At 39.4% G+C, this 21,616-nt stretch overlaps 2 protein-coding genes across 2 annotated transcripts in view; one reads left to right on the top strand and one right to left on the bottom strand.

Moving 5' to 3' along the window:
* COL3A1 (collagen type III alpha 1 chain) overlaps positions 1–21,616 on the bottom strand; it is a 467,081-nt gene that overhangs the window by 172,582 nt on the left and 272,883 nt on the right. The gene's annotated exons all lie outside the window — the stretch shown is intronic.
* Positions 3,789–20,030, top strand: SLC40A1 (solute carrier family 40 member 1). The gene is made up of 8 exons (XM_083865725.1): positions 3,789–4,021; positions 4,186–4,253; positions 8,387–8,546; positions 9,308–9,423; positions 9,737–9,863; positions 12,886–13,128; positions 14,981–15,640; positions 16,727–20,030. The coding sequence occupies exons 1-8, from the start codon at positions 3,982–3,984 to the stop codon at positions 17,044–17,046; spliced, it is 1,734 nt and encodes a 577-aa protein (XP_083721851.1). The 5' UTR covers positions 3,789–3,981; the 3' UTR covers positions 17,047–20,030.

Here is a 21,616-nt window from a genome sequence, read left to right as displayed (position 1 = left end):
ATACAGAGATGGCAGTTCTGGGAGTTGAATGTGTGGGGTTATGAGCAGCACAGCCACAGCCTCCCAGGCCTAACTCATAGCAGGGGGCAGTGCACTAAAGGCTTCTGAGCTTCACCCTTCAAAAGACACAGATTATATATATTCTTTCCAGTTTTGCTAGGCCTTGTGTGAGCTAAAAGAATAAAAAACCACCTTTGCACACCAAGAGGTGTGTCTTAGTGAAGAATGGCAACAGCATGATAATTAAACTTCACGAAACCTCTCAGCTGAGTGTAAGATCCAAGTGTGCATGAGGTCTCTCACTATGATTCATGCCTCTTTGGTTAAACCGTGATGACAATTGCAAATATAATTTGGTAAAATTGCTATTGTTCTAGGTTCAGCAGCTCTATTACAAGCACAGTGCTTAAAGAAGCTGCCACTGATGTGGGCAGCTGTTTAAAGCCAAAATGTAGCCTCTCTTATTTTTTAAGCTGTGTCTTTCCTGGAAGTGTATCTTTGACTATTACTGACATCATAGTTACGCACTTACCAATAATGAAAATATTTTCAGTTGTTTACATCTTATAGTTTAATTGTTGCCCCTATTGCCAGAAAAATTAATATAAGGGGTTTTTGTTCTAGACAGCTGTCTTATTAGAAAGACTTTGAAGAATGTCTTTTGAATGAAATAATGTTTATATTTTAATCAGAAACTTAAAAAATCTAAAAATTAATTTAGTATTTATATTTCTTCATTCAAATAATAACTAGAGAAAATTAGTAATACACTTCTAAGAAAGCTTATGGAATTTATCCACTGAAAAAACTTTAGCTAGGAAGAATATAACATAAATACATGTTCTGTTAATTCAAATCCCACTTTTCTGTCTCCATGCTCATTCTGCCAGTGACCATTAGTCAGGCCTGGTCTCAAATCCATGGCTGGTGTGCTGTGCCATTGTCTAAATTATTGCTGCAAGACTGCTGAGGTGTACCAAGTCAAACTGGTAACTCCTCTCCTACAACTTCCAGCTATTAAACACCTCCCTAAATACAACAGAAATCTGTAAATGTTGTGAAAAGACTCTGGTGAGCCAGTCAACCTGAAAAAAGACCTGCATCTTTAAAAATGTATTTACAAGGCCTTCAAAAAGCAATCTAATAAAATTTGGATTTAGTGGAGTGTTTATAAAAATATTTGAGGCTTTTTTTAGCAGCATCTTAGATGTAAAAATCAAAGTACTCAAGCCACTGTATTATGTTGGACATCAGTATTGTAAGGGAAAAAAACCTGAGCACAGACTTTAATAAGCATGTTGGGAAGATCATCAAAGCAAAGTGCCAGCAAAGTGGTGGCAAATTTAGGAGAAAAAATATGAATTTCCCCTACCTGCCAACTCCCCTGCTCATGGAAATGCCTCACAAATCAGCTGTGGCCCTTTAGCTATATGGCTAAAGCCTCTGGACATTCTGCAGGGAAATTGTTAGAAAAGGACATAACATACATAGCTTTGGATGTAAGAAATTCTGTCTGGTACCTGCTGGCTGCAAGGACCCAGTGCCATTGTGTGCAGTGACTGTGTGTGACCTGCAGTGGACAAGCCGCATGGTTTATCTGCGCTGTGCAGTCGTGTGCATCACACACTGTGCTGAGGACAGGCCGACCTCACTGTGTGCTCACAGTACAGCCTCCCCTGACATCCCATACTGCAGCAGCCCAGACTCTCACTGGCCTCACTCTATATCATTCTTCCATGCCAGAAATCCCAGAGAGGTATAGCAACCATTGCTTTTCAAGTTTCAAAAGATGTTTTTCATGTTTTCTTTGCCTCTTGTCATAGCCTAAATATTACCCAAACCCTATTCATTACTAGTAGAAAAAATAGCAGAGATGATGATTTTGTCTATGCAGTCCAATCCACTTGTATAAAGTTCAGCGAGCACTCCATCAGAAATGATTGTTTAAACTCTAATTCATCCACATCGTTCTCTAGTAACAAAAAAGGTCTAACCAGCAGTACTATGGTAAGTGTTCCTGGTGTTACTGGATGAACTGCTGCTGTATCACATATCTCTGTGTATGCATCCTGTACCTGACAGACCAGATCAGAGCCCATCAATCCAGTAACCAAACCCTAACAGCAGCCACAAGTGCCACCAGGGACAGGGCTGGAAAAGGTGTCAGTCCAATGTGATAATCTGCAATGGAGCACAGCAGGCATCTGGCACACCACATTGTGCTGCTCCACATTGTGCTGCCTTCCTGCTGAGATCCCAGTGACAGCCAGGGGTTAGACCTGAGCTCATCTGGGTGTCTACCTGTGGAATACACTGCCCTTGTCAGTAGAAGTGCAAGAACTGACAGTTAAGACACTCAAAACCACTAAATATCAGTTTTGATATGCTTTAGGAGTTTTATTAAACATTGGCTAATAATATTAAAATTATTAAGGTTGAGGAAAAGTAATTATCTTTTTAGCTGTTAGTAAAGAAGAGTACAGTTTAAGCAGTAAGGCTTTATAAGAAAAGCCATCAAGAAAATTTACTCTGTTTTTTATGCCAACTGAAGAAAGATTTTTCTCCAAATTTTTAAGGACTATACCATGAGAAAAACCACTTAACTCACCTAGGATAACCAACCCCATTAAATCAGTTTTTGCTTTGTATGTTCATATGAAATTTTATTTCTGAATTTTTTTTTCCCAAGGTATAGTTCCCCTTATGCAAAGTATAATCCATGATTCATGGATAGAAAGTCATCTAATTAATGCAAGAATACTTTGAACAAGATCACAGGAATGGCAACACCAGAACAGGTTATTGGTCTGTTATGTCAGGCATTTGCTTCTGGGGTGGCCTATATACTTGGGGGAAAAAAACCAACCAACCAACCAAAATAGTAATAATAATAATAATAATAATATTTTAAAAAATCAAACAAAAACCTCCACAGCCCAAAGCAAAAGCAATTTTACACATAGAAGAAGGAACTTCACAGTAGTACACAATGAAAAGAAAATCTCAGCTCTGGCAGCCAAGAACAATCATTATGTTTTCAACCGCACAAGGACAGATAATTCTTAAATATTTTCATAGTATCCTGAAAAGGATCTAGCTTATTGTACATTTTGACTAGTTTTTAAGTGCTATAAACATGAAGTTTTTTGTGGTGGCCAATACCAAAAATAGTTCACATAGTGTGCAAAAGAAGTATTTATGGTCGGAACTGGGATGCTTCATCTGAAGCAGAGAGCCTGAGCCAGAAGCAACCGGGTCAATTCCACACCATCCTCATTAGAATAGAAATGCTATTTCAATTAAACAGCTTAAATGTTGGTACCCTGTTTAGGTTTTGGGGTTTTTTTTCCTGGAAGCTCAGAATTGAGAGTACTGTCCTTGGCCGTGTTTTAACCACAGGCCTGTGCTACTTGGCGCTTCTCTTACAACCCCAGCTTCTTCAATCTGCATATTCACACGTTTTTTAAAACGCCAGAAAACAAGAAGGCAGCAGCAGAGAGCCGAGCCCGAGGCAGGACTAAGGGCCCCACGGCACGGAAAGCCGGGCTCGGAGGGGTCCCGCCCGCGGTGCCCGGGGCCGAAGCTCCGCACCAGGCGCTGCCCGCTCGGGGCCCTCCCGCTCCCCCGGGCACTGGCCGTGGCGGGGCCGGGGCCGCTCGGGGCCCTCCCGCTCCCCCGGGCACCGGCCGTGGCGGGGCCGGGGCCGCCCCCGGGCAGGGCCGGGGCGGGCAGGGGCGGAGCCGCCGCCGCGTACAAAAGGCGGTGCTCCGCCGCCTCCAGCCCAGCGCTGTGGGCAGCCCTGAGCGCTGAGCCGGGCGTCGAGCGGCGCTCGGCCCCTCTGCGGCGGAGCGTCCCCGCCGCCCGCGGCGCATAAGGCCAAGGCTTTCCGACTTCAGCTACAGTGCTAGCTAAGTCGGGGAAGGCAACACGGAGCGAAGCCGCGCGTCCCCCCTTCTCTCGGCAGCGGCGGAGCGGGCCGGCATGGCGCGGGCAGCGCAGGCGGAGGGCCGGCGGCGCGGCGGTCAGTGCGGGGCGGGGGCCGCGGGTGGGGGACAGCACAGCGCGCCCTGTCCCGGCCGCGCCGCTCTCGGAACGGGGTCCGCGGCAGCCAGTGTACCTGCTGTACCTGCGTGCGGTGGATGTGCCCGCATCTGCTTTAGCATCTGTCTCTTATTTCTCGTTTAGGATCTGTGGTTGCCTATTTTACGTCTGCAAAGTTTCTTCTTTATCTTGGACATGCACTGTCCACTTGGGTAAGTAAAATACTGGCGTAGTAGAAGTAGGATTTTATTAATCTGGCTATGATTTACCTGAGCTTTATTGGTGCTTTCCAAAAATCTTCACAAATTACCACACCACTATAGAGGTCTTGTTACAACACCTTGCTGTTAAAAGTCTTCCTAATCTTTATAAAATATGTTGCAGAAGGTTTAGTTTTAGTGTGGAGTTGTGCAGTACTCAATTTTTGGAGGGATTAGTTGTATACCTTTTAATGTTTTTAAGTAACTATAAAAGCTAGAGAGACTCCTTATAGAGGATCAGCCCATTGCAGCATTATATGTAAAGGACTCATATACTCATTAATGGGAAATGCTCAGTGTTTACGATGGACTCAATACTGCCTCTCACTAGCTAATTTGTTGAAAGCATCGGGAGTTATCCTCTGTAAAATCATCTGCCTCCTGAAATGCTTTCCTTCTGTGATAATCTAACTTACTATACCAGCTTTTACTCACTTGAAGAATACTAAAAGCTGTTTTAAAAGATGCACTAAAAATAGACAGTCTGTTTCTGTTCCACAGAATAAAATGAAGAGTGTGTGTGTATTTTAACACAATCTTAAGTCTCCATGCAATGGCTTGGTTCAAAAATAAATTGAAAGTTTCTCCCCATTTTCCTTGTTTTGCGTTTTGGTCCTGCATTTGGACTGGTTTGATGTATGTGTTGAACAAATGGCTGATCTGCAGTAGAACATTGCATGCCTAACTCTGGAGCTTCTTGCTTTGCTAACCTGAAAGATCGTACTGAAGTTTCTCTTAGCAAAACAAGTCTTTGAGTGGTATCAAATGTTTGTCTAAACAAGTGCAATTTTTTGGCAGATGTTAATATTAAAAAGCAATGAGCCAAACAGCTCCTTCAGCGGTCAGGGCTGGTGCCTGCAGGAATTTTTGTCAGTCATGCCCACAAAGTGCCTCATGGCAATTTGGCCAGCCCTGCTTACTCCTCTCTGACCAGTGTATCACAGCTCTGCCGTGCGTGTGCTCTGAGTCCCTGAGTAAAGGTGGCAGAGCAGAGATAGAAAGCAGTCTTGCACACAGTAACAGATGGTAGACTACAAGATTCTGTTAAACAACATTAACAGGATATTCCTGGTCATGTCCCAGAGCGTTTTGTGCTGAATATCTTGACTCAAAAAACTCCCAAACAAATCTGCTCTAACAGGAGAAGTTATTAAGTTACAACAGCTTATTTTGACAAAACTGGGTACAGGACTTCACCTTTTGTATCTCCTAAGCTTTGGTGTTGTAGTTGTGAAGGTTTTTACTACCAAGAACAGTAAACTAATACCTGAATCTTCAAAACACCAAGTAATAGATCACCTTTGTTTTAGAATGGCTCTGTCCACAATACATAACTTGAGAGACATGGGGGTTTGCTGTAATTGAGAGAGCTAATTAGGTTTCTGTGTTACTATGCTGTTCCCAAATGCCAGGAGAAGCTGTAAATGATTAAACATGTCACATCTCCAGAAATGTTCAGACTTGAACAAAGTCTAGGCTCAGTTGGGCCCTTGCTCAGTGAAGTATTTGAGTGTGTGCCTGGCCTCAGGGATCTCAATAGGCTGGACAACAATGCTGAACTGGAGTCTCAGACCTTATGCTGTTACTGTCTATCCCTCAGCAGTAAAAAAGGAGCAGCATAGAGCTGGCTTCACCTTGTTGGTGTCAGGCCTGATGTTTTCCAGGAGATCAGCTGATTGCAACTTCCCAGCCTTATCAGTGTGCCTCAGGCCTCAGGAAGCTGTCAGTAGGTGGTAGCCTGGCTATTCCTCAGCTTGTTGGCTTCAGTTCTGACGTGTATTGTATACATTCAGTGTAAGGGTAATTATAGTTACAGAAGGGGAGGAGCTGTCTTTAAAAGGGTAGTGATGCTGAACAGCTGTAGTTATTTACAAGTTTTGAAATAGCCACGTTTTGAGACATTTTAAGGTGGGACTAAGTTGTGTGTAATCAAGGATCTGCCTGTTTCTGAAGACGATATTTACTGTTCAAATTTCAATAGATCTTAGCTTGAAATGACATACTTGCTACAATGCTCTGCAATTTACTAATGTTGTTTTTCTCCTTTATCTTTGCCTCTTCTTTATGGTTTTTAATTCTTGAAAGAAAATCATACTTTCAGTTTGTAACAGGTGTGGTTTTCCCAAAAATGATCTCTGTGGGTTGACCTGATCACACTACTCCAGACAAATGTGTTGGATAAAGCTGAACAGTGTTCACAGGCTCTTAGATGAAGTGTACGGGAAAATCATGATGTCTGTGGAGTCAAAGGAACCTTTCCATGAGTTTGAAGTGAGATTTGGTTTTTCACTCGGACAGTAATGACTGGCATTGACTTGTACATGCTTAGACTTTCTTAAAAATGCCTTTTTCATTTTGTCAGAATCCAGTAACTGAAACATCTCTGCATAAAGAAAAAACCCAAACTTAATATGAAAATATTTTTTGTGCATTTTTCTAGCTTAATAAACAGTTTTCCAGTTATTTCACCTGCATGTATTTTAAGTGAAGGTACCACCTCAGGTCATACCAAGTTTAAGTGAGAACTAGAACTGGGAGGTTATATGCCTGCAGATTCATTGCTGGGATATTTTCTATATATTTCTCCTAACTTAACCATGGAATATAAGTGGAACATATTTACAGAAGGCTTTAGGTGTCTCTTGAGTAAAAAATAGTTTATAATATATGAGAGGAGACATATAAGATGATCATGTTTATTGTAGCATTTGCCATTGGATTTAGTTTTAAAAAGCATACAAAATACCCTGGGGTTTTTATTTGAACAGATATAATTTTTCTTTCCATGACTGGAATATAATTTTTTTCAGCCTGTGTTTAAGGAAACAAGTATCAAAGTTTGCGTGTTACAATGTTTACTCAAAAAGCAAGTACTTTTTGTGTGTGTACTATACTGAAGACTAATCACACTTTGCAATTACTTGGACCCCAAATAATACGCTTTTTATGTATCTCATGATTACTGTGTTACATGGTAAGTTAGATTTGTCTGGCTTTGATTTTGAAAAGTACTTTTATGTTCCACCTCCCCCAGCCCTCCTGAGTATTTGAGGTCCTTAGGAACTTGTACTCTTTGCTGTACCACATAGCAGTTGTTTATTTTAGATAAGGCAGCAGAAGAAAACAGTTTCATGTTTGGTTTGTAGAAGCCTAATGTTGGGAACCCTTATTAAACAACCTGTGTGCCCTAGAAGGGTATGAATGATTTCTATTCATCTGCTTTGTTACTGATTGCATAAAGCGTTTTCTGTCATGTATTGCTGCAGTATGTTTAAAAGTAAAGTGAGATGTGACAACAAAAACCTCCATGTGTTTATTTGCAAACCTAAAAATGTTTTAAATAGAATGAAAATTACTTCACTTGGGTGTGTTTAACAATTTGGTCATCCTTTTTTACCTGTAGCATGTGGTATCAGAACATGAATGTGTTTTATTCTAAGCACTAGGTTAAATTGAGTTTACAACAGGTTAAATGAGCTCTGCTATTTCACCTCCTCTGAGTAGTATGCCAGTGCTGAACACTAAAAACAGCTGAAGTCCATTGATTTCAGAAACTTCAGTTAACATTTACCTATATCTATCCTGAATTGTATGATGACTTGTTTCCACTTGACTCACTCTTGTGTTATAAAGCAGCACTTAAGCTTTGATCATTTAAGAGCAACCTGCCTTGAAAGTTATTTAAATAGTGATCAGTAAATCTGTTGTTAATATTTGATCTGTGCCAGAGAATTTGTGTAAGTTTTTTGAGTTATGTTCCATGTAGCTGGTGACAGTCTTTGTCCAGTAACATACTAATAGAAAATATCTGGAATTTTTTGATTTGTAGCATTACAAGCAGTAATGATCCACTTCATTAGGATAGATAATCTTAATGATACTGGGATAAAATCAATGGTGTTGGGATGTAGCCATCAAAAAACCTCCTAAGAAACCAACAACCACAAAAACTCCACACCACTGCTGTATGTATAACAAACCTTTATTTTAGTACAGACTCTTGACAGAGCTTTAGTACAATAGTGCACCTGTATACTTCTAAAAGAGCAACCAGTAATGTTGTGTGTGTTCTCTTACTCTTGAAGGGAGATCGTATGTGGCATTTTGCTGTGTCTGTATTCCTGGTTGAACTTTATGGAAACAGCTTACTCCTGACTGCCGTCTATGGCCTGGTTGTGGCGGGATCAGTTCTTCTCCTGGGAGCCCTTATTGGAGACTGGGTGGACAAGAACTCCAGGCTCAAAGGTTAGATGCCTAGAGCAGGTTATTGACTTAAGGATGGATCAAATTCATGTTAAAAAGGTGAAGCTGACAGAGTTAATTCCTCGCGTCAAATGTGAGAATGGGGCTTGCCCTTCTAAGAAGGGTGGAGTGGTGATGGTTATACGAAAATATTCTCAAAGACAGGAAGATAACAGTTTTAAGTCATGATGTCTGTTACTCAGGCTAAATCCATGTGATGTGTAGAGATGTATGGAAACCCAAAAGGTAAAAAATACGTAACTTTAAGGACTACAGACCAAATTCTTTTTACATTAAAGCACTAACACATGCTTGTATTATTTGTTGTCTTTTATCTGGCTACAAACATCTTTAACTTAAGTGCAAACACGCTGCATTTGCACTCTGCATATTGCATGTATGCTCTAGTCTGGTTTATAAGTAAAATGAGATCAAGTTCTTCAAATTAATTTTTACTTAACAAAGAACTTCAAAATCGCTTGAGCTAGGTTTTTACTACTTGAAACATACTGTCAGCATTAAAGCAGGGATTTAGATTGAGTGTAAATCAAGAGCTATGAAGTGACATGATTTTCTTTCACTAAGACAATGGATGATTCAGAATCTACTGTGAAGTATACTTTTGCCATTTATATTTAGGGGGAGACTAGGAAAATAAGATTATTCAATAAATCTGTGTGTGCTCCCTAATTATGTCCACCTTAAGGCTATAGTTAGCTCATTCTTATGTTCATAACTGTTGCTCTCTGTTTGGTTTAAAACAGTGGCCCAGACGTCCTTGATTGTGCAGAATTCATCTGTCATCCTGTGTGGTGTTATCCTGATGATTATCTTCTTGTTTAAGACACAGCTCTTGACATTATACCAAGGATGGCTTCTTGTGAGTGCTTCAACTTGTTAATAAGAAATTAATTTATGAAGAGACTTTGGGAAGCATGGGAGATGGATGAATTTTTATCTTCTCTAATCTGTATAGGCATTTCTGGGGGCCAAAACTGGCAAATGAAACTGCACTTGTTAGGTAAACAGAGATGATTTTTTTTCTGCCAGGAACTGTAGACTTGATCTTGTTCTGTGTGAAGAATAATGCTCAAATGTATGGAATCAAATATAAAAGTCTTTTCTGCTTGTGTAGAAAGTGGAGATCTCAATCAGTTTTCTCACATTATAACTCTTTCCCCTCATCTCTCTAGACATTGTGCTATATCCTGGTTATCACAATAGCAAATATTGCTAATTTGGCCAGCACTGCCACAGCGATCACAATTCAGAGGGACTGGATTGTTGTGGTTGCAGGGGAAGACAGAAGCAAACTGGCAGGTGAAATATATTGCCTTTATAATACCTTGCATGTCTTACTTTCCAAGCTTGATTTTATTTTTATTTTTATTTTAAGACTAGAGTTTTATAGAGATCAGTGCATCTTTGAGTTCCAGATATAAGAAAACATCAAGTAAAAGGGCAGCCTTTATTTTGCTCTTCCTCCCTCTGGACTACAGCTACTGAGATCACTAATTATGGTTGTGATTACAATTCAGTAAGGCATCCCCAAACTTGTTTTGCTCTCCTCTTAGTCCTGCTGCAGCTCTGTTAGGAAAACTCGTCTTGCTGAACAAGCCAAGTGTTGCAATACTTTATTTTTAGTTCCCTGGAATGAAACAGAACTCTTGCGTAACTGGGCTCATCTCATAGAGATCAAAGAAAGATGCATGAGAATGAAGTCCAGAACAGTTAAGTAGGTATGTTAGGAAATTGCCAGTAGGTAATACTGTGCATGCAGGCACATTTGAAACCTTGCATTTCTCTAGTATTAGATGTCTAACTCAGAACTGTGAACACTTTCCTTCAGTTGGAATTGGAAGCTCTGCTTTCCTTTGACATCTGGTGCTTTTGAGCATAGGCTACAGACTAAATCATCTTTTGCCTAGTAAATATTTTTGTTTGCTTTCCCCCCTGTGCTCTGCAGTTGCACAGTGACATTGATACTACTAGGAGAGAGAATTCATTACCATTAATTTCCTGTTGCAGCTTGCTAGTCATGACAGTTGGATATGAGAAATTGGGACTCTCCCCAAGGATGTACGAGGCAAATTACACCAAAGGGTGTACAACAGTCTTTGGCTGTGCTGCTCCTCTGATTGTAACACAGTGTGGGAAGGAGCATTTTTTTGTGATGAATTTGGTCAGGCTCTATGGGCTCTGAATCAACCCCATAAGGGGACTTAAGCCTTCTCAGATAGAGGAACTGATACTGAACTGCAAACAAGGCACAGAACAGTTTAACATTACCCAGACCTCTATAGCTCACTAACTCTGGAACTAAAGTTTGTTTGACACAGTTTAGATATCTTTAGGCTTAGACAGCATTTCAGCTTCTGGACTCTAATTTTGTATAAAGCTGCCTAAACTGTCCATAAAGTTCAGAGTCCTTTTGGAAATTTCAATCCTGTATTCCAGATTTTTACTTGATGTTTATTTCCAATGAAGGATATAATTTACCCATTTCATCCAGGAAAGGTTAATTCTTAGCTACATTAAATGCGTCATGCTTTTATTTCCCAGTCTGCAAATTATCCTCCCTAGTCTTTTATTTTGACCTTGCCTTTCTAGGTCATGCCTTTTGTAGAGCAGCAATAGAGGTGAACTTTCTTCACACATGTGAATCACAGGGAAAAATAGCAACTATCTGTAGAAGTCTTAGGTTAATGAGAACCATTAAAACTTGTGTCAGATCTCATTCAGCAAATCATCTCCCCCTTCCCTGTCCCACATAGCACACATGAGATAAAGTACAGACCGCACCTGCGGAGAAGTGCTGCCTGGGAGTCAGTCCTGCCTCTTTACTGCTTCATGAGCTCAGGCACAATTGTATGACCACTTATGTTTTGTACCGAGAAATCAGGCAAGAGGTTACTGTAAGTTCTCTTATGACTTGATTGAGAATGAAAACAACCACTGCATTAAGCACCTTAGTTCAACAGATTTATCTGAAACATCCCTTCCAGGCTGAGCAGGCCTGTTTTCTGGAGTAACCTGGAGACTGTTGAAATTCCTTAACTTAAAAAATTAAGTGTTGATGCTGACTTTACAGCAAATATTGTCCATTTCTGCATTGTTACCTTTCCTGAAAGAAAAATCTTAGTTATGCAAGTTAGTGGCATAGGGAAATAAAAAATTACCTTAGCTTCTCTGTTGTTGCCCTTGTTTAGTTTTCCTGTTCACTCTTTGTACCTTTTCTGAGTGCAATTATTAGTCTTCCTCAAATAACTCAAAAAACCAAGGTTAGTTGGATGGAATTTTAAAAGCCAAATAATATGAAAGCTCTAACTTAACTATTTGCCTGAGGGTTAACTAGGTTAACATTGATTTGATTTTGAAATAAAGTAACCCAAATGTTTCTGTGAATGGCAAGGAGTAATTCTCTACAGATTCAATAAAGCAGCTTCATACTGATGTAGAATTTCACTTGTCCTTGAGGAGATCTAATTTTACAGCAGGACTCTAAAAGGGGCTTCATGTGTGAAACCACTGTCTGGCAACTTTTAGGAGTGGAAGAATGGCAGCATTAACTGGAAACCGACTGGAACCCAGATGGTTTAATGACAGTAAAATAGATAAGATTGAGGAGGGTGAGGCATTCCCTAGCAGCAAATGAAAGATGCATTTGTGCTGAGAATGAGTTGCTTGCTTTGACTGTAAACATCAAAGGACCAGAAAGGAGTGAGGACTTTGCTCAGTAGAGATCTAAGGATGCCTACAGCTGCCATCAACCAATGTGACTTAAGAAGGAAATGTAAAAGCTATTTCAAAGTTCTGCTGCTATCATGGTGGTTCTGTGACCATCAGTTATTAGAAGTAAATGGAGGAGTCTAAGCAATACATGCTCCAGTGTTGGGAGATAGTAACCTATCTTCCCAAGAAACAATTCCACTTTACGAGACTCCTGGAGCTGTGCATACTAGATTTGAGTGTTACAGGGGTAGAGCTCAGAGTCCACAGTGTCAATGCTGTGTAAAAATGATCTCATGCTGAGCAGTTTTACCTGATCTCATGATGAACAGGGCTATGCTGCCACTGTAAACCCAGCATGCTCAACCTGCAAGACCTCATGCAGGCAAAACTGGCAGGAGAAGGGATTTGGCTTACAAACACCTTGGTTTATTGCAGTGAACTTAAACATTGAAACAGTCTGAAAGTGCCTCTGGTTGCTCCTGGAACTAGTTACAGTTGGAGCAAGACTTGTAGTTTTACCTTTATACATGTGGAATTTGTAATTATATTAGTGAATATTTCCCTATGAATGTTCACCAGTCATCTCATATCATCAAATAATTTCTGACAGATATGAATGCCACAATAAGAAGAATTGATCAGCTGACCAATATCTTGGCCCCAATGGCTGTTGGTCAGATAATGACATTTGGCTCCCCGATGATTGGCTGTGGATTCATTTCTGGCTGGAACCTGATGTCCATGTGTGTGGAATATCTGCTGCTCTGGAAGGTTTATCAGAAAACCCCTACTCTGGCTCGCAAAGCTGCAAAAGTTGAAGCATCGGAACTGAAACAGCTGAATGTAAAGAAAGGTATTGGAAACACAGAAGTAACTATTCAAATTCACTGTGTATTCATTGCATCAGTCAAGCCAGGTGTTGACTTTTGTTTTCCACAGGCACTGCTTTGATGCTAAATAGCTTTCTACTCTAGGTTGAAGATTTCAGGTTTGGGGTATAGATACCAGAGACTGTAATCTAAGCAACAATACTTTGTGTAGCTTTTGGAGAAATTCCATAAAATGCAGCCAAAGAATGAATTCTTTTCTTCATTAACCCCTTAGAGGAAGTCTGCCCTGTAACTTCAGCCTGATCATGAGGAATCCTCCTATCCATCTATACTATAGCTGATAAGCTGGACCAGGCCCTTGGCTCTGTAGTGTCTACAGCCTCTGTAGGACTATTCCTTGTTAACTCATCTCTGCTTACATGTAGTACTAACAGGCTTTCAGGAGATTGTAGAATAGATGGTGGTATTTCTATTCTGGCATGACTGAATGGTTTTTAAATGCTCCAGGAAATGGTGGAGGAAAAAAATAAACTTTTGGCCTTCAGCTCTGCTTCCTTGGCCAAAGCAGTACAAGTGGGATTTGCAGTGTAGATGACAATGGCTATTACTAACACTCAAATTGATATTAACGTTATTTTAGATAGACCGAACATCAGAAATTTAAATTCAGAAGCAGAGCTTTTATTGTGAAGTAGTAGAAGTGTCAGATGCTGAAATACTAAACTTAAGTGTTTCCCCATGTTTAAAGTGGCAGAATACTAGTGAAAGCTCATGTTAAGGCCTCCCAGCTACAATAAGTTGTGGGTTTTTGGTTGGGTTTTCTTGTTGGGTTTTTTAGGGTTTTTTTCAAAACATGAAGAATTCTTGGGTTTTGTTTAAACAGTAACTAACAACCTGTCTCAATATATTATGAGTTAGAAAGCTGCTATTAAAAGTACTGAAGAGATCTGTCTTCCCAGTCATCGGGTCCATGGTGGTAAAAGCTGTTGGACCAGGCTGATGGCAGCCAAGTGTTAGAGAACAAGAGAGTGTCGAAGGCTCCATAGCTTTGGACCTGGATCTTAAATACTTCTGGAGAATGAACCATTTTGCAATGTCAATATGTAGGAAACACTTCTTAATCTTTGCTGTTGCAGTATTCTGATTTCATTAGAAGACTTGAGTATGTAAAAGTTGCTGAAGTACTTCATGCATCTCACTTGCTGTAGGTAGAGTTTGTTTCAAACTTAATAGTGTAAAAACAGTGCTCAGGCATCCAGACATTTGTAGAATTTTTATTCTCCTTACTAGTGTAAATATTGCTGTGAGTTTTTGGATTTTTGTTTGTGATCAGTGGATGTGCCTTTTTCCTTTATTACAGTGAGAATGGAATTGTAGAAATGTGTAGGTTTTTGTTTGTTTGGTATTTTTAAGTCAAGCTTTGAAAGCTTTTGGCTCTGGACAGGCTTCAGCCTTGGTTCTTCTGCCATGACATGAGATACTCATAGATATTTAAGTATTCCCTTCTTTCTTCAGTCAGTGCTTTTAAGCATACAAAGCTGTGTTAAAATGCCAACTGACACTGGCATTCATTAGGCAAATAATTTCTCTGTGGAGTTGGAGCATTCAGTCCCAAGTCTAGAAGCAGTCAGTGCCTTCTCTTATCATCGTTTAATTAATTAAATTGATAGGGATAAACTTTACTTGATCTTACTCCCCAGGTAGGATTTATGAACACTTTAAATGATTTTAATTTAGATAATTAAGAGAGCTTGGTAGTGGAGTTTGACTGACGCACCTCCGCAGCAGTGAGCTTACTGCAAACAGCTGTCTGTTGCTTTACACTGTGCTCTTTGCAGGTGGGAGTGTATCTGACAGCCCCATTTCTGTTTACAGAGAGTGATGTGAAGCCCGCTGAAGGAGTGCAGTTAATTATTGAGAAAGATGTCAGTGGCTTTGAGCCCCAGCAGGAGAAGGAAGTCGGCTGCGCTGCCCGGATTGCCGAACCTTTCATAACGTTCCGGGACGGATGGGTGGCGTACTACAACCAGCCCGTGTTCCTTGCAGGCATGGGCCTTGCATTTCTCTATATGACTGTTCTGGGATTTGATTGTATCACTACAGGCTATGCCTACACTCAGGGGCTGAGTGGCTCTGTGCTAAGCCTCCTCATGGGTGCCTCAGCAGTCACTGGAATCATGGGAACAGTGGCTTTCACTTGGCTGCGGCGCAAATGTGGCCTCATTCGCACGGGCCTTATTTCTGGAGTTGCTCAGTTTGCTTGTCTGATCTTATGTGCTATCTCTGTATTTATGCCTGGAAGCCCTATGGATTTGACTGTTTCTCCATTTGCTGACATCAGTGCCAGGCTGTTTGAAAATGAGCCATTGCCTACTATAGCATCTCCAGAACCTGAAATGATTTTTGCAACTGGAATGCCCAACTTGTCAAATGGGTCTATTGCTCCTGCTGACAGTGACCCAGAGATGAGTCCTGAGCCTGTGCCTTTACTCTCTGTTAGTCTCCTGTTTGCAGGAGTCATTGCTGCTAGAGTTGGTAAGTATTATATCTCTATTACAATTTGGTTTATTGTCTGCTTTTAATTCTAAAAATTACAGTGCCTGTCAACTAAAAACAGTTGATTTTAGAATTAGAGGCAATAATTGAAGTGATACATATTGTTTCTGGGGCTAGTTGATTATATGTCACAAAAATGAAGCTATCCTGCAGTAGTATCACTGGGGGAAAGACTGCAGTACTAATTGCATGTATATTGTATATCACTAATAGGATAAAATCTATTACCTGTGGAGAAGATTGTAATGTATTTTTTGGAAAGCTTATCTCTAAATTATTTTTGTTCACAAGCAAATGAAACTACTCGTTACTAGGAAACAGCACTAAACACATCTGCTATGAAAACCTTCAAATTTCAGTTTACTAAATTAATCCACTTACTAAAATTGTCTTGGCATTTAGAAGGGAACCTTTGATTTGGATGGCTGCCTAATTTTTTGAGGCATTGCTGGTTAGTGTAGTATTAGTATCTGTCAACACAATAGGCAGTCAAATATATGAATGTAATGAACAGTGATGGCCATCTGTAGAATCATTATCTTCATTTGCTGTGTTTTTTGCTGAATGCTAGAGGAATAGAATACTTGATTCATATGTATTAAGTTTGTTTGCAAAATAAGCTTCTAAAGCTGAATCATGAACAGACTAAACCCATATGGAAGCTAATGTCAGCCATTTGAAACTGTGTATTCTGCATAGTTTGAAAGATGTTTGATTTTTATGCAGGACTTCAGTGATTGCAGCTAGCATGGATACACTATAAATAGCTGTAACCCAGCTATTTAAACAAGGAAAAGATGAGTAAAACACTGGCTTGATAGTCATGATGCAACAGGGTGTGACAGGCAACTTAATGTGTTGAGTTTATGTATTATTTCAGGAAGTTTTTGTAAAAGGAAAGCAAATTGCTCTTGAGTGTGAAATCAGTTCTAGTCAACAAGAGGGTATCTTCTCCTGTGCATTTTTGGCAGAAGTGAGTGCTTGGAAGGATGAATTGAATTGTGCCAGTGATGAGTTTGCAATGAGAAGCCCAGCAGGATGGATAACTGTTTTTTCTCTCCGTAGGCCTTTGGTCCTTTGATTTGACTGTCACACAGTTACTCCAAGAAAACGTCATAGAATCTGAAAGAGGCATCATAAACGGTGTCCAAAACTCCATGAATTATCTTCTTGACTTGCTGCACTTCATCATGGTCATCTTGGCCCCAAATCCTGAAGCTTTTGGTTTATTGGTGCTTATTTCTGTGTCTTTTGTTGCAATGGGGCACATAATGTACTTCAGATTTGCCCAAAAAAGCTTGGGAAAACAACTTTTTGTTTGTCACACTCCTGATCCCAAAGAAGCCCCTGACAGTTCACCACCTGGTAATACATCTACTGTCTGAAAGGATCCACTTCTTACTAACTTTGCTTCACAAATACCATGGTTAAGCACATACACTTTTATGACCCTGTTTGAGGTGTTTCTCTAGAGTTGAATGCATTACTTTTATAGCTGTTTGAGGAAGCTGTCCCAAGAAAGAAAATTAATTTTACAGTGACCCTGTAAATGTTTCATGTTTGACAGAAGACAGCCTGGTTGGATCTTGACAGCTGCAATATCAAAGGTTCCCCACAAGTCTCAAGTCAGGTGTTTGATCAAAAAATTACTGTTCAAGTTCCACTGCTGACCCCCACAGTGATACTGTGGTTGAGTGGTTATACATACTCAATTTACTATGAATTCTGAATAATTTTGTGTTCATAGAGTAAAATGAGGTCTTGTCCTTCTTTTTAGTTACTTCAGAATAACTTTTTATACAGTATTTGGTTGTTTGGAGTTTTTCTCCAATATTTCTTTACCATGAACAGTTCTGCTCACCTATATTCTTAAACTGGTATAAACATCCTCTCTCAACATTGGACTTTGATCCACAAGGGTCCTTGTGGGTCCCTTCTAACTCAAAATATTCTATGATCCTCCTTGAATTCTTCTAGTAAACTCTTTTTTTTTCCCCAAAACCTTTATAGTATTTTATGGTTTGGTTTAACTTTATGGAAACACCTTTGCAGGTTTTTTGCATGTTTCCTTACAAATTAAACAACTGTTAGGTACAAAATATTGTATTACACTTTTGTTGCACTTCATAGAGTAAAAAAGCCTCATTTAGCAGAAGCTATTGATGTAATATTACAAAGCATGGCTTTTAAATTGCAAATGGCAGGTTTGCTCAGGTTTGATGTAGCATAAAGTGCTAAGGTCAGGAGTACTGGTACAGAAAGATAAACTCTAGTGCTAACTTAATTTTTGCCTCAGAGTACAAGCAGCTTTAGTTAATTTTCCAATATATCAGGCTTTAATAGGGTTTCTGAAAACAACTGCATTTGAAAATAGTTAATATTTTATACAAAAGGTGGATTACTTGCATTTATCTGATGTGTATATGAATTTTGACTTTGTTCTAAAATACTGCTAAACCAATGACATGATGGACTGAGAGGCCCTCTAAAGCAACTTCAGAGCAATGAAAATTATGTCCCCTCTGTTCAATAAGTTCTTGCCTTTTTTGTTTTGTTTTGGTTTTTTTTACTCTGCATGTGTACTAACACAACAGTTCCACAGACATTAACCCTGCGTGCACTTTTGTGGAAACTGCGCACTTTGCTTTCTCAGTAGAGTTGAACTTGGTGGTGTTCTGAGTTTTCCTATGGCTTGGCAGTCTGACTTCTAAATTTAAATATTGGTAAAGTGTTTGTTTGCAAAATAAGTAGCCTGTGAAAACATAATGTCAGCAACTTGTTAAAAGTATCCTCTTTTAAGAGTTTTTTAATTTTAGGTACTGTCCTTCACAGTCATATATGTTGCCAGACTCAACCCTGGAATGTGTGTGAACTCCATTGAAATTAAAGGCGTTACAAACCAGGGCTGAATCTAGGCCAGTCATCACAAATTTTGTAACAATTACATTATCTATCAAAGAATGTAAAGAACCTCTAGTGGCTTTTGTCTCAGATACAGTGTTTTGTAAGAGATGTGAAATGGCATGAATGGGAATCCAATGTACAACCAATGGACTTGTAGCCCATAGTTTTCAATAACTGGATGTAAAAATTTTTCTCCTAATGGACCAAACCTAATAATTTGTCTACGTTGCTGAAAGCTTCTCAGGGATGTTTTCACTAGGTTTATAAGTGTTTATACTTTGACCAAGCATTTGGGTTGTGTTTTGATATAATAAAGAAAAATATGTAATTTAGAGTAGGTTTAAAATTTGACTCAATCCTGAGTGTAACTTAAGGAAAAGGGAATTTTGCCATCAGCAGAATTTGTCAGAAGACAAATAAAATAAGCTTATCTAGATCTGTAGAGTAAATATGTCCAAAGGATAGCCTTATGTGGTATTATGATAAGTACATTAGTAAATAAAATAGCTCTGATTTGCCAAACATATTTTCTCATGTGTATCTAATTTAAATTGGGACCAGATTTTAATATTGTTAAATGTAAATAAAGGTAGTCCAAATGTCAGTGAATGCCTCTATACTGCACTTAGAAAAACATCTGAAGGCCACTGTGTATCTTGGACTCAATGGCCATCAGGGAAACAAAGCTGAAAATGCAGCTTTTTTTTGCGCTGTCTGCAGTGCACAGAACCCAGGGTGCCTAAAATTTAATGCTGTAGCACTAAGCACCAGACATCCCAGAGAGGATGTATTCCTCAAGTCTAGAGAGCTCCAAAAACATGATAAATAGAGCTGGGAGCATGCCATGGTCCTGCCTGTTCCCAAAGGCTTTTTTTTTTTTTTTTTTTTTTTCTCCAAGAACAATTTAGTCTTGTTTAATTTGAGTAGCAATTTGTTCCATAAATAGTTCCACTAGATAGTGCAGTACTATTAGGAGAGGACTGGAGCTTTGTATTTGGTTAACATGATGTGGTTGGGATTCATATGTGCACATCACAGCTGGAAGGCAAGACAATCCTAAAAGAGAAAAGTGAATGCTAATATGAAGAGGAATAAGGAGGTTTAAATTGAAAAACTTGTGTGTATTAGTCTGTGTTGGATGTCAAAAAATGTATGCTGCTTGAGCACAAGCCCGTTTGTGTGCAAGTCCAAGATGTGTGCAGACACCTGTACTCAGTAGTGCTTTGAAGCAGTGTGGAGCCTGAAGTCTTACTTAGCAGGACTTTCATTAAGTAAGCATTTTTGGCCTTGTATTTATTTATTTTTTTTAAAAAATGTCCAAATTGGATAAAAACTGCCCTTAAAAATGTACGCACTAGAAATCAATCTTACCAGAATATTTTATTATACAACCTTATGCTGGACATAGTATTGATTTATGTATTACTGTTGTTAAAGCTAATTAATAAATTTGCATAAAAACTTACTTGTCCTGTATTTTTCAGTTTGTGGGTGTCTGGGTATGCTACACTTAGCGTGGATCCTGTGCAGAAAGCTTTTTTGTATGATGGGTTGGAACTGCCATGAAGCACAAACAAACAGGATTGAGGAGGAAGCAAATGCCAAATGTAGTCAAGATCTTTCAATGACCTTGTAACTGTTTAGTGAATTGCTTTTCATTTACCATCTGCAGTGGTAAATTAAGACACAATAAATTAAGGTCTTGCAATCTCAGCCTGAGTCATGCATTGACAATAGAACAGTTTTGTGTCCTGGCTTGCTGAGCAACAGAAAGCAAATGATTTTACCTTCCCCTGTATCTTTACCATACTGAATTTGAGATGATGGCCTTCTGTAGCAGCAGCCTGTAGGCGAGAACTCTAGGGATAGGAGTGGTCAAGCTTTAGTAGTCAAGTACTTTTCAAGGCTAAACCCAGAATGTTTCATGTAGGACTGCTTCTGGCTTTGTGTGTTTAGGATTTGTTTGCACAAAGGATTAATCTTTAGAAGAATGTTGCATTGGTTCACTAGGAGCTCTCTGAACTCATTCCTCTTTGAACTAAGATTTTTCCTGGAAACAGACCTTTATGGTTTGTCCCCAGTTTTTAATGTTTGCCTTCTTCACTGCCACTTACAAATTAAGACAAATGTTGGAATACTGACTTGAAACTATAGGTACACATATCCACCCATCCCTGTAAATATAAAAGTACAGAGAAAAGGAATTGTGAATGGTATTATGTACTTAATAGGTGAAGAATACTTCTTTAGGATGAAGAAGTCCCTTCACAGTTTTCTATTTGATGGTTTCACTGTTCTGGTTTTTTTTTACTTAGTTGTACACACTTTGCAAAGTTCTGAGCTTTTTGAACCCCTGAGGAATTCACTGCTCAGCAACCGAAGGTAAAATGATTGGAGATACCTACCATTGGTTGTTTGCTTGCACTACTTGGCTTACCAGGTAGCTGAGATATCAGCCCTGCCTGTGGAGGGCAAGGTATATTGTGTATTCTGTATTTTATTCTTCTCTGAAATATTTAACTGCTTTTGTTTTCAAAAGCATTTTCATGAAGTGAACAGTAGTAATGGAGTATGAAAGTTGAATCCTTTTAAAGGAAAACCAGTGAACTCAGATCCTTCATGTTAAACTGTTTTGTTTCTTTGGTGAGAAATCTAACTCCAAAGGAGTGAGTAGGCTCATATCTAGTAATTTCAAAATACTACAGTCACATTTGCTTCTGTGAAGTACATGGTGGGTGTCCTAGGAATCAGAGTAAAAACTGTTTCTGCCAGGGAAGAGGGCAACCAGTTCAGATTCAGATTTTCTGAATCTAGCACTCTGGAGGTGGTAATGCCTTTTTATCTGCCTCAAGGCTGGCCCACTTTCAGGTTCTCCAGTAATATATTGTGCTGTACTCTGCATTCATGTCTTTCTCAAGTACTTAGTACTAGAGAAGTTAATAGTAAGTGTTAGAGTAATAGTAACTTTTTTTGTCTTGCCCTCTAGTTACATGATCTCTTTCCTACTTGTGAGTACTTTAATTGCATGGTGTAATAAAAACTATTTTATTC

The sequence above is a fragment of the Zosterops lateralis genome (assembly GCF_965231275.1).
Source record: "Zosterops lateralis genome assembly, chromosome: 7".
Lineage (NCBI taxonomy): Eukaryota > Metazoa > Chordata > Aves > Passeriformes > Zosteropidae > Zosterops > Zosterops lateralis.
This window is presented reverse-complemented; position numbering and strand designations above follow the sequence as displayed.

What these genes read in the sequence shown, in the direction of transcription:
- SLC40A1 (XM_083865725.1), top strand. Translation starts at nt 3,982, where the DNA reads ATGGCGCGGGCAGCGCAGGCGGAGGGCCGGCGGCGCGGCG. An exon ending in GACATGCACTGTCCACTTGG is followed by an intron (nt 4,254 to 8,386) that starts GTAAGTAAAATA and finishes TTACTCTTGAAG; the next exon opens with GGAGATCGTATGTGGCATTT. An exon ending in ACAGCTGAATGTAAAGAAAG is followed by an intron (nt 13,129 to 14,980) that starts GTATTGGAAACA and finishes TTCTGTTTACAG; the next exon opens with AGAGTGATGTGAAGCCCGCT.